General features: G+C 37.6%; 1 protein-coding gene across 1 annotated transcript; it reads left to right on the plus strand.

The window, feature by feature from the left end:
• Nucleotides 1–6,910: 6,910 nt before the first annotated feature.
• On the plus strand, nt 6,911–11,998 carry LOC143484007 (adrenodoxin-like). Its single transcript, XM_076982421.1, has 4 exons — nt 6,911–7,504; nt 8,342–8,466; nt 8,827–8,956; nt 11,277–11,998. Exons 1-4 carry the CDS (start codon nt 7,320–7,322, stop codon nt 11,380–11,382), a joined length of 546 nt encoding a protein of 181 aa, XP_076838536.1. The 5' UTR covers nt 6,911–7,319; the 3' UTR covers nt 11,383–11,998.
• The last annotated feature ends 479 nt before the right edge of the window (nt 11,999–12,477 follow it).

Raw genomic sequence — 12,477 nt, forward strand, 5'->3', positions numbered from 1 at the left:
CGGTTGTGTGTGACTTTTGAGAAACTGTAGCTCATGATTCTCATGTGAGAGTTGAGGGTTTGTGCGATAGCTTTTGTCATGAATAGCGTTGTGAAAATCGCCACCATGGAGTAAGAACGTAGTAGCATGTGCACAATTATATAGACACCCATGCAGGGATATTTTATAAGAAACACCAGTATAGAGGCGGGCACCGTGTATGTATATTTGTTTGAGATTATCGTCGTAGATATATTTTCTTTATTTATGTTAGTAAGGTGTGAGTCTTGCTTTGTTAACTTAGTGTAGTATATTTTGTTTGTTTCTTTTCTTTGGTGCCGTCTACTGCTCCTTTCCTTGGTTGGTTTATGGTCAATCGTGTATTTTTGTACGTACGTGTCTGTTCAGTGTTTTGCTGCGTAGAAAAGGCTCTTCTACCCATTACCACTCTGCAGTAAAGCGTTTTCTTACGTATCCGTCTGGTTTTCGCGTTCTTCTTTAATTTCATCTTGTCCACTACGCACATGCTACTACCCCACACCCCAAACCTAGACCCATGACATCGTGGGGTCGTAACAGACGTAATCTAGACTAACAATATAAACCAATACAAAGCGAAATATACTACAAATTGCACAAATACTAAATGCGATGCCATTCGCTCGCAGAGGTTTAAATGACGCTGACGGCGTGTAGGAACATTCACTGATAACCATACATCTATAATAATAAACCCTTTAAATTTAGTGCTGTCGTTAACGGTCTACCACTGTAGATTCACGTACCCTCCTATAATCTTAATTCGACGTTATCGCTAAACAGTATTCTGAACTAGTAATATAGAGCTGTCTAGCTGGATGTCGGCTAGTATTTCACTCAACATAATTTTTAAACAAAAGTTATGAACCATCTTCATTTCAACAAATGGCGATTCGGAGCTCGTCGGGGTGATTTTAAGCGAGTGGCCGATACGCAGAGTCACCCAAGAGTCTTTAGATGTCTGTCAGCAGAGGCAGGCGGCGTTTCTGGACAACGGAGACCACAGTCACGCAGCACTGGTCACACTAAGTGCCACGATTATGTGGCAGCTGCCACAAGGTGCCATTTCTGGGTGGCACAGTGGTCACTTTCGTGCTGCTTACATGCTACTTACACGCCAAACAGGGACCGCACTCTTACAGGAAATTTAGCAGAAAGACGCGCCTCTTAATGACCTCTGATATGTTTTGTGATTGGCCAGATGCAGTTCGATTAGCTCTGAGTTTGTTTGCTCATCCTACGTATCCCGGATGAACCGCATTTCAACCTGAACCTGAATTTCAACCCGAACCTGAATTTCGACCTGAACCTGAATTACAACCCGAACCTGAATTTCGACCCGAACCTGAATTACGACCCGAACCTGAATTTTGACCCGAACCTGAATTGCGACCCGAACCTGAATTGCGACCCGAACCTGAATTTCGACCTGAACCTGAATTTTAACTCGAATTTTTGCATACCTGCGAGGATTTTACAGACTGTTTTTTCAAGTAATAATGATTTCAGGTTCAGGTTCTGGTGACACTATAATAGCTCCATAGACTGTACCGTGACACCACTTAACTCTCTCACTCTAATGGTTACGCACATTAACAAATTTAACTAATTTGTTGCTACTGACCCCTGTGGTTCTTAAATGAATTACAACTAAGCACATAAACACAAATTGCTTAACGTAAATATAGAACAAAGTTCCTAAATTAATTGTAACAGAACACACACACACAAAATATTTCTAAAAAAACCCCACCCATTTGGCATTTAAGTCCTAAACTTTCAATAATAATAACACTTAAAATGTTTGATGTATAAGACTCCTCCAAATACAGATCAAATGCACATGATATTTCATATATTATGATCCATTTCTGACTCTGAGAAATACAAATGATATCTGGTGTATTAGCAACTCCTTCAAAGATCTCAGATGCTACATTAAACCACTTAGGTCTGACTATAGAGTACTTAATGGATGAATTTGTTCTTTACATATGGAAGTTGAGCTGTTATGAAGTCCACTGGTCTATCCTGACGTGCGATGTACAGATCTTTAAGAGAATTACAGCCATTCAGAATGTGGGCCACAGACTCCAACTGCTGGGTGAAGCAAACAGAAGGGTGAATGAACAGATAGATACCAAAGTGAGAGGTTATATTTAGTTGGTAGAATCTGTAAGCGTGCTTTCACGCCAAATATCAAAACGTCCTCACGGATTACAGCATTTCTGAATATTGAGTGTGATACTGAATAATCAGCAGATGCCAGATTCCCATGAATCTTCAGACTGGAGGCACTGGACCAGTATTGTTGTTGCTCTAAACGTTGAACCTCCAGCAGTATTTTTCTTGATGTTTTACTCTGCAGCTGGTGGGATGTTTCATTAACATTAACACAAGCCTCAACAATCACTGATGTATCTTTCACTATTATTTCTGAAACTTCTACAGATTCCTGCCCTGGTGTTGTCCATTTTAATGCTGTATTTGTTCATTAGTAGATCATTTTGATGTGGCCAGTCGGATGAAACACCAAATCGCTGAGCTTGCACATCCAGTTTCCCATTACCTTTTCTTCTAAATCCTAAGTGTAGGTGCAGCTTCTTCTTGTTTCGTTTAACTTCTTGCATTCAAGTCAATTATGTGAGACTTCTTTGAAGGTTTCAAAGTTTACTAAATGAAACATTTCTCAAATGACAACATACAAATTCTCCTTCACTATATAGTTTAGCTCCATGTAGTCACGGTCAAAGACTGTTGTGACACTCGGCTACTGCAGCTTCATGCCTAGAAACGACGTCGTGCATAAATTAACATTATTAGGAAAGATAATATTTAACAGTCTTATATTCAAATATTCAAACATTACAATAAATAAATTATAAAGACACTATATTCTGTACATAATGGCTCCAACACTAAGAAATTACCTTCACCAGGCAAGGCTAGTGGAATTTTACATCATCTAAAGTCTAAGAATAGCAAGGCTCTTGCCATTTCCCGCACCAATTTATCATAATTATTCAGCATATTAATAAGATGAGATTGTCGGGTGGCATTGTATAACCAAGTACAGTGAGAAACACCCAAGCTTCTATGTTTTCGGCTTTGGAATATAAAGCACCTGGTTGACTGTGTGTTTAGATTAAGCCACTTTCTTACGACCTGCACAATCTTATTGTCCATTTCTTGGAGAACATTTTGTGGTAGATGAACATTACCAAATAGATGCTGATTTTTTGCCACTACAATTTCTCTTATTGCTTCTAACTTCATAACAATTCTCTAATCTCTAATCTAATTAATCTCATATCTAATCTAGAATTTAAATGGGTTCTCATTTATTCCACTTGCTGACTCCAATCTCCTGCTATATTAAATTTGTGACCCAAATAGCTGTAGGTCTCAAGTCTATACACTCTAACTCGCTGATCAAGAATTGTAAATTGTTGGAGGCTTGTCTGTCTTAGATCTGTAACAACGATTTCCTCCACTTCTCCTCTTATAAAAAAACAGCACATTTAATCGAAACCAGACCATCTTAAAAATATATCAGTACATGAAAGCATGTTCTTGATGACAGATTTCTCTCTAGATGCAAGTACGATATGATCAGCCTAGCCCTGCACAGGATTAGGGAATAGCGAATGAGTTGGTGCATACATACATAGCCACTTAATCCAGTAATTAATAGCAAAGATAAGGTTTACAGCACTCCAGGGACATCCAGTTTTAATTACCTATTACCTAATTACCTATTCCCAAATGTATAGGTAATTGTAATAATGTATTGTAATAACTTTATCACAAATAACCTGCAGGAAGGAATCAGAATATACATCTTTCACTATTTCCACAAATAGTGGAATTTTTGGAATACTATACACTGGTGCACCTTTCCATGATGTAGGAACTTTTCTGTTATACAAACAATTGTTAAAATTATCTGTCAAAGCTGGGACAATCTTTTGTCTCGTAGCTTTCAGATTTTCATATGTAACTATCAGCACCATTATTTGGTAAATTCATAATCACCTTTTCAATCTCATGAGATGTAAATGTTGACGTTGGTGGTAGATAGTCTGGCTCCTTTACCTTTAATTCATCACTCCAGGGGGGCAGTTCATTTAATGGACTTTAGGTTTACATTTTTCCACATAATAATTGTACACTTGTTCCACATTGGCAGCACTAGATGGTGGACTCGGATACATGCTTGTTATGACCCTGTGTAGTCATTATCATTTTGCTATGAAAGGTACTGTGCTGTTGTGTGTTGTCTGCGTTTTTGGCCTTAGTTCCTCCCTGTCTGCAGATGTGGGTTCCTCCCTTCTTTTGTCCCGCCCTCCACGGATGATCCCGCTGACGCATATCGTCGCCAATGTGAACGTCCATAAAGGCGACAAGGATGTGAACCAAGACGAGAATATTTCTCCATTTTTGTTGGTAGTAGTGTGCTGGGTGGCTTGTGTGACAATCTGGTTAAGGAGTACTGATAAAATGACATGGTGGTGCATAAGTGCACATAGGGGGCACATAGGGACTTGCCTGCTTGGACCAGCTCCTCTACTTGTGAGGGATCGTAAAACGTCTCAGAATGACATTTAAATGAGATTGTACCCTCCCATTAGCTTCTGCTTCTGAGTTTAAGCTCCAGAGGCCAACGTGTGACCTGAATTGAAAATGAAATAGGCTTCACTCAGGTAACCATAAATACAGTATAGAATTACACACAGTTCAAAGTGTCAAAATGTAAAAGCATAGAAACCAGAGATGTAAGTATATATATTAGACTTATTTATAGAGCATATATCTACAACTGCAGTTGATCCAAAGTGATGTACAACAGAGAACAAAATTAAACTAGGTAATTAAAAGATATAAAACAGTCACAATACATCAGACATAAAACTATATTTCCTAGGATATATGCCACCAAACCAAATTTCTAGAAGGCCGAACTTCTATTTACATGTAGGTCTGGAGCATGCCATCATTTTCTATGGGACCATGTTTTCTTCAACAATAGAGGAACAAAAATTCATTAGCAGCAATCAAAAACTGAAAAAAAAATTAAGCTTATGGAATGATTGCAACTTCCCTTTGCTCTACATCTTCCAATGAATCCATTGATTCCGTTATAAATGAATGAATGAGTGAATCAGAAGATTCCTATCAGACCTTTAGCGTTATTCACAAAATCCAAAAAAGTTCATTGTTTAACTTTTGTTACCTAGGTTTTCTGCTGCTAAACATAATTCTTGGTTTGGAAAATCAATAGAATACAACTCACTCGATCCAAATTAGCAATAATCATAATTTAAATACTTAAATGGTTAATTAATAATTGCTAACCCTAACAACAAATTTAAATCAGAAATAAAAAAATCTGTATCATGTGATTAGCAGGTCTCCAACACAAAGTTGACACAGAACACAAAGTATTAAAATCTTATGCCTTCCCCTGACTTACTAGTGAAAAACCCCTACAGGTTCTGAAAAACAGTCTATTTATTCTGCCCAAAATACCAAGGGCCATCAAGCATTTGAGTTTATTATTGTCAATGGTCATTGGACTAGTATGAAACATATAATTTGACCTGCATGCAATATCATAGACTAACAGAAATATCTAATCCACAAACCAGCTTTGGTGGAGCATGTACTAGAAGATTGTAAAATCACTTCAGACCTTAGCCTAAATATAATAATATTTTGCATGTTTTGAAATATTATCTATCACATAAGAATTTACATCTAGTAGAAGGACTTTTACTTTGCAAAAAAAGAAAAAAAAAACAAAGAAGCTTTGCCCAAAATAACATTTGCAGTACCACTGAGGCCCATTTGGGGGGCAAATCTGAAAAACACTGCTTTATTAAATTGAATTTTATTGAACGGCATTCACGGTTAACTTTGAAAGCCATCATTTGATCAAATATGATCCAACATGAATGGGAACGATGAAAGCTTATGAATTAATGTCTGTAGACCAGTAAGATGTTTTACCAAATTAATGATTGACGGTCCAAAATATATCATAAATGAATGATATCATCTCCATGTTATCTAAAAGTAACTGACTTGACTAGAGTTGCTGTTCAACATACTTTGTGTGTACTAAAAGCTTTTTTGAATGCTTATTAAACAAAGTTTATGGTGTTTTTTAAAAATCGTATAAGATCTACCTACTATTATTACACTTCAGGGCACAGAAATATAAAATGTAACAAAATATAAATACTGGGGGATGATAATAGACAATTCTCTTTCTTATAAATCCCATATTCAGCAAATGGTTAAAAAATTCAAGTTGAAATTGAGGTTTTATTTAAGGAATAGGACCTGTTTTGCTCATAAGGCTAGAAAAGACTTCAACTTTTATATTTGTGTTGGATTATGGATATATATATATATATATATATATTGTATTTTGCTGGTGTTGGATGGTTACCCTTGTCCACTCGCTGACTAAAGCATTGACATATTTATATTTATAAGGCTCTCCTTGGTTTGCTTCCAATCCTTATATGTTTTATCACTAAAGATTGTGGATTTCATAATTATGTAATGTATTATATGTTTGCTGTAAGTCTTATCAGTATTGCTGCCTGCCTTGGCCAGGACACTCTTGTAAAAGAGATTGATAATCTCAATAGGAATTATCCTGGTTGAACAAAGGTTGATTAAATATTTACATTCTCTCTCATATATATATATATATATATATATCAGCACTGATTAAAAGCAACTGAAAGCAGAAGGAAAGCATATATTTTATGCGAGAAAAGAGGATTATTTTTTTGCAAAAAATATATGATTTGCGGTCCAGGCTAGTGATTCCGATTTCGTGACCTCAGATTTTTTTTCATCGCTTGTCTGTGTTGAACTGCTGACCCTGCCTTGGGGGTTCGGCTTGTACGAGTGTCATACTGGAGATTCCGGAAGCTCCTTCAAGTTCGGTGTTTTACTCGTCATTTATCTAGCCCGCAATCGGATAACTTCAGTATGGTTGCATACTAGGAACCAGAAATTGTAACAAATATAAAGAACGTGGCAACCTGACTTTAACGAAACGGTCGGTGTTTGTAACCACCAGGTGTTATGCAACAACTGTGATGTCAGGCCGCTACTTTTAGCCCAAGGTTGGTGCTCTCTGCTCTGCGTGCTAAGCTAAGTGGTATTAGCTTGCATTGCTAGCACATTTTTGAACCTAGACCACGAGAAACCAGACAAGACCAGCGCCGTCAACTTCGTACAATTTTATTCCACACCAGGCGTCACCAAAGCCTTTTTAGACGATGTCTTTTTCGGCTGCAACAAGATTAGTCGGCTTGAGTCTCTCACGCAGCTCCGGGATACTTTCGGTATGTGCCAGTAATGTTAATTCTTCGAAGATTTCAACACTCGTCAGCAAATGTCACCTGGGCAAATACCAGGTCCGAGGAAGAGAAATTACCTCCGGCAATGTCACGCAGCCTCTCAGGTAATGAAACACGCTGGTTGTCGCACCTCGGGAGTGTGTATTGCACCTACATCTAGGACCTCTATCTCCAGGCTTTACTAGATAGACGGTTCACTGTTTGAACGTTAAGCAACTTAACCTTACCACCGTTTGACCTGGGCGGTAGCGATGGGTCTAACTAAATAAATTACTTGGTTACTAGCGCATGGTATAGGTTAATGAATATTATTAAATATTCTTTAAAAATGTCAACCACGATCTGTACAGATCTGGCATAGAGCTTGAATTAACACCAAAGTCTCTGGTAGGAAACGTTTGAGAACGTTTTGGCAAACGTTGTTACTATGTAAAGTGGCAGCCAAAGTGATAAACGCTTGTAGAGGGATTCATTCTAATGACACTGCACAGTTGTCTTTTTGGCTACAGACTGAATTTATGCCTTTTAGATTGCATTGCTTGTGTAATAAATAAAGGAAATAAATTAATAAAGTCTGAGCATAGCAAAACAAATACCAACTGATACCTTTGTACTTAAGCCAGAAAGGTATGTAAACATTAAGAAACACGTTGAAAGTCCAGGTAGTGGGATTGCCTATTGTCACCATTAAAGTCATCATCATCATAGGTCATACGTGAACGGGCTGGAGTTGAAATTTCAGCAAATTTAATCTAGGTTCAGACAAGGTAAAATTGTGTTTAGCCAAATGTAGTGTCTTATGCTTTTTGACACTAGAGGGTAGCATGTTCTCAAATTTTGCATGATAGGCTGAAATTGTCTTTCTCGTTGAAAATGAATTCATTCATATATTGAAAAGAAAAGAAAAAAAACCTAACTTTATTTTCTCTTTACGTTGCTAGATCGGAAAACAAGGTGACTATTAATTTTATTAATCAAGATGGAGAAAAGATTACAGTCAAAGCTTCCCCTGGTGAGACGCTGTTAGATGTTGTGATTGAGCAACAGCTTGACTTTGATGGATTTGGTGAGTTCATACATTTTTGTTTTGAGGAATTTCTTTTCTAACTGCTGTTCACTTTGTTTGACTTGCTTTTAATGAGTGCTCATTTGTCAGTATAGGTTACATAACTATCATAAAAGCACCCACATATAAAATTACATTCTATTTTACTGAAGGTGTTCATTTCAATAAGTTACCTATCTTTGTATTTTCTGAAATAAGAAAGATCTTGCGCCTGAAGAGTGTACACACTGAAAAGCAGTTTAACCTTCATTTTGAAAGACACATTACATATAACCTTCCCTTGGTGTTTAATATACAATAAAGAGAGAAAATCTGATTGGTGGGATTGTCCTTTCACCTTTTGACTTCTCCCTTCACCAGGTGCCTGTGAAGGAACCCTGGCTTGCTCCACCTGTCACCTCATCTTGGAAGAGGACACATACAAACAGCTGGGACACATCAGTGATGAGGAGCTGGATATGCTGGACCTTGCCTACGGTCTCACAGACACGTAAGTGGTGTTTCCTGTGTGTCCGAGACCAGTGCATTAGCACCTTCTCACTGTTCAGACTCGGGGCTGGGGGGTGGAGTGTGTACAAGCGGGTTGCAGAATCACTTCAGACATTTATTTTAGGGTTCCTGATGTTGGTTCTAGTGCCTTTTTACAGATTTACACAGAGATATGATAAATAGTGGTATACGTTTATGGCATTTGACTTCTGTTGACAACATTTCATTTCGCCCCATCATTTTTCCTCCATACTTGACTGTATCCCAACTTTGCTTCCAGGGAAGCTGAATGGCATGTGTTGTAGGAAATAATGCTGTAAAAATGCTGGAGTTCAGAAGACATAATATCCTTCTTAGGGCATTGTAGAGTCTGTTCTTTTCACAGTGTTCTTTTCAGAACACTATGTTCACACCCCAGGAGTCACCTTTAACAGCCATTAGTCTGACGTTAATGTTCGTTATTCTGCAGTTGAGGCTGGCTGCAAATTTGGAAACACATGATTTTAAAGCAATGAGGCAAAGAATGCCAAAACTTTAATGATGGGTCTCTGGAGTCATGGCAGCGACTTCACTGGAGAGGAATATCTCCGAACGAAATCACCCCTCACAGTTGTCATCTACCATATCGGATACATATTAAATTTTAGCACCATGTAAGAAAGTGGTCCAAATCAGAAATGAATTGAAAATGAAAATGTCAGATTTAACACTTACTTTTACTGTGTGAACCTAATAGAAGCACAGATTTGAGCATGTCAGTAAAATGGATTTTGTTGATTATATAGAATCCAAAATGTAGCAAATATTTTTTATTAACTGGTTACCCTTATTGACTCACAAATGATCTGCAAGAGGATGTTTATGATGGTGTATTTCCCCCGACGTTTAGCCTAAAGGGTCTACCTCATGCTCTTCATCTGTGAACATAGTCCATGGTCTACCTGCATTATATTATTTTCTGCTTTCCTCTAACTCATAATTTAGTTTGTTTTATAATGTTAGAATGTTACAATGTAATGTATAATGTTAATGTTACAAACACGTCCTTATGAACACAGTATTATGTCTTACATCAGCTACAAAACATGTTTTAAATTAATAACATGGGTAGCAAACTGACATCACATTGAGTGTCAATAGGTTAAGTACTAATTATTAATGTACAACACTGTTCAAAGTTAATCCCTACTGTACAATGTGACACACATGGACTGGATGTTACCCATGTTTCTAATGCAGTCTCCAGATAATACCCTAGTGTAAAGTATTACCAGAGGTTGGTTGGAAGTTGAAGGTTTATCTCCACTGAAAAAAGCAATATTAAGTCCATCTGGACTTTTAATTCCTTCCAAAGAATGCAGCACTATGTCACAATTATGCATTTATTTTGTTCATTTCCTGCTTTTTTTGGAATTTAATCAAATAGATGGGGAATACCCTCACTGGACTCTTTGTTAGGTACATCCTGCTAGTATCTGGTTGCAACCCCCTTTTGCCTTCAGAACTGCCTTAACTCTTCGGGTCATAGATTCAACAAGGTGCTGGAAACATTCCTTAGAGATTTTGGTCCATATTGGGCCATGTGAAGGCCATTTGAGTACAGTGAACTCATTGTCATGTTCAGGAAACCAAGTTGAGATGATTTGAGCTTTGTGGCATGGTGTGTTCTCCTACTAGAAGTAGCCAGCAGAAGTCGAGTACAGTGTGATCATAAAGAAATGCCATCTGCCAATGTTCCAGGGAACCAATCGTAGCTACCTAGATGAAATTTCCTGTGATTTCTAAACCAATACTGAACTCTTTCCTGTTTTAATTTTGTTGCTGCGGTTCTGAAAGTGTAATACAGTACATGATTTGTCCAGCCATTATTAGCACAGATGTTTTAAAGGGTTTCTAAAGGTGCTCACACCCTAACCATAGATTACAGTGCAGTGCTCTCCCCTGATGCGGCCTTGAGGCTCATCTCCGTTTTGCTATCAGTTGATAAGTGGGCCATCAAGTGCCATGTGCAGTTGTGCACTGTGTACATACAGGTCATGTGAAATGGCAGGCTATAGCTTAATTATTTTCTACAAAGTCTTGAACTCTGTACAAATGTGGGCTCAGAGGGTCTATTATTATAACAAATTATTGCTTGATTTGGTGAATGTTATTGCTGTAAACATTTAAATCTGAACATTGCCACTTCTGTGTGCTAAATGATTTTCTTTTATAATATTAGCTTTTCTTTTACCATCTTTTACAAAATTCAATTAATCCAAATTTTAATTGCATCTTTTAACTGATCTTCATTGCAATAACTTTGTTCTGTCCTTCCATAGGTCTCGTCTAGGTTGCCAGATTTGCCTCACAAAATCCCTCGATGGCATGACAGTTCGTCTTCCTGAGAGTGTGGCAGACATCAGGAAGGCAGATAGCAAAGTCTAGGGTTTCCATCCCCCCACCTGCCTACCTTTAATTAGAGTATACCAATGTAAATTAATCATGGATGGAGTAAAACATGATTGGTGAACGCGGTTGTTAATTCATTGCACTTATGATGGATATTAGTTTTGTTAAGTCACATTATGGCTACAATGTCTTTGTCTTAGGTTGAAGCTAAGGGCATACCTGAAGACCTATATGTATTTTATAATCTGATTACCAGAGAGTTTTGATAGCAATCATGGATACATAGGCATTTTGTGTTGAAAGGCCCTTTGGGGATTTCATGCAAGGTCCCAAGTAGCTTTTTAAAGAACTCCTTAACATAGCAATCACAGTAAATGCAGCAAAACAGCAAAAGGAATCGACTGTTTTATATCTGAAAATGTGAGATATGTAGGCTTGGTTTATTCCAGACAATATATTAGCAAGCCTTTTTCACAATTTAACATAATTTCAGTACTATTTAACCACATTATTCACATTGAGTACTGAACAATGATTGTTTCACACATTGGTTCACAGTGTACCACTAAAGCAGTAAAACCTTAATCTTCTAAGGAATATCACCTTATGTTGTGTTTTAATTCCCTATTGAATAAATCTGTCTGTTTCATAATCCGTCTGTTTCTTTTCGTAAAAAAAAGTGGTTGTTTGTTTTGACTACCACTGCACGTGGTACACTCTGCACTGCTGACATTTTTTTAAGTATATTTTGACATCAATATAAATCAAACCAAACGGTCAACGTGCTATATCCGTAGACTAAAAGGAACACCATCTTTGAAGTTATTTGTTGTCACAATTCAAGGAGACAGGAGTAATGTTGGCCCTAGAGTTGTTCTGTATGTCATCTAGAATTAATGTTTTTTAATGCACATAATTGCATTTGCCAAACTGAAAGCTAGAAAACCCCTGTCCTTGGTCATACCTGTTGGTCTTACAAAAGGACTTGATGTTTCACATCAAAAGAAAGACCATGAATGGTGCTGCTCCGGGGTGGGCTGCCCTGACTGGTGTAGTACACTGCTCACCCTCGCCTCCTGCTGGCCATTATAGGTCATTCACCTCACTTGAGGCCCACATAAAAGAGGAAGT

Source organism: Brachyhypopomus gauderio, chromosome 20 (assembly GCF_052324685.1).
Source record: "Brachyhypopomus gauderio isolate BG-103 chromosome 20, BGAUD_0.2, whole genome shotgun sequence".
NCBI classification, from domain to species: domain Eukaryota; kingdom Metazoa; phylum Chordata; class Actinopteri; order Gymnotiformes; family Hypopomidae; genus Brachyhypopomus; species Brachyhypopomus gauderio.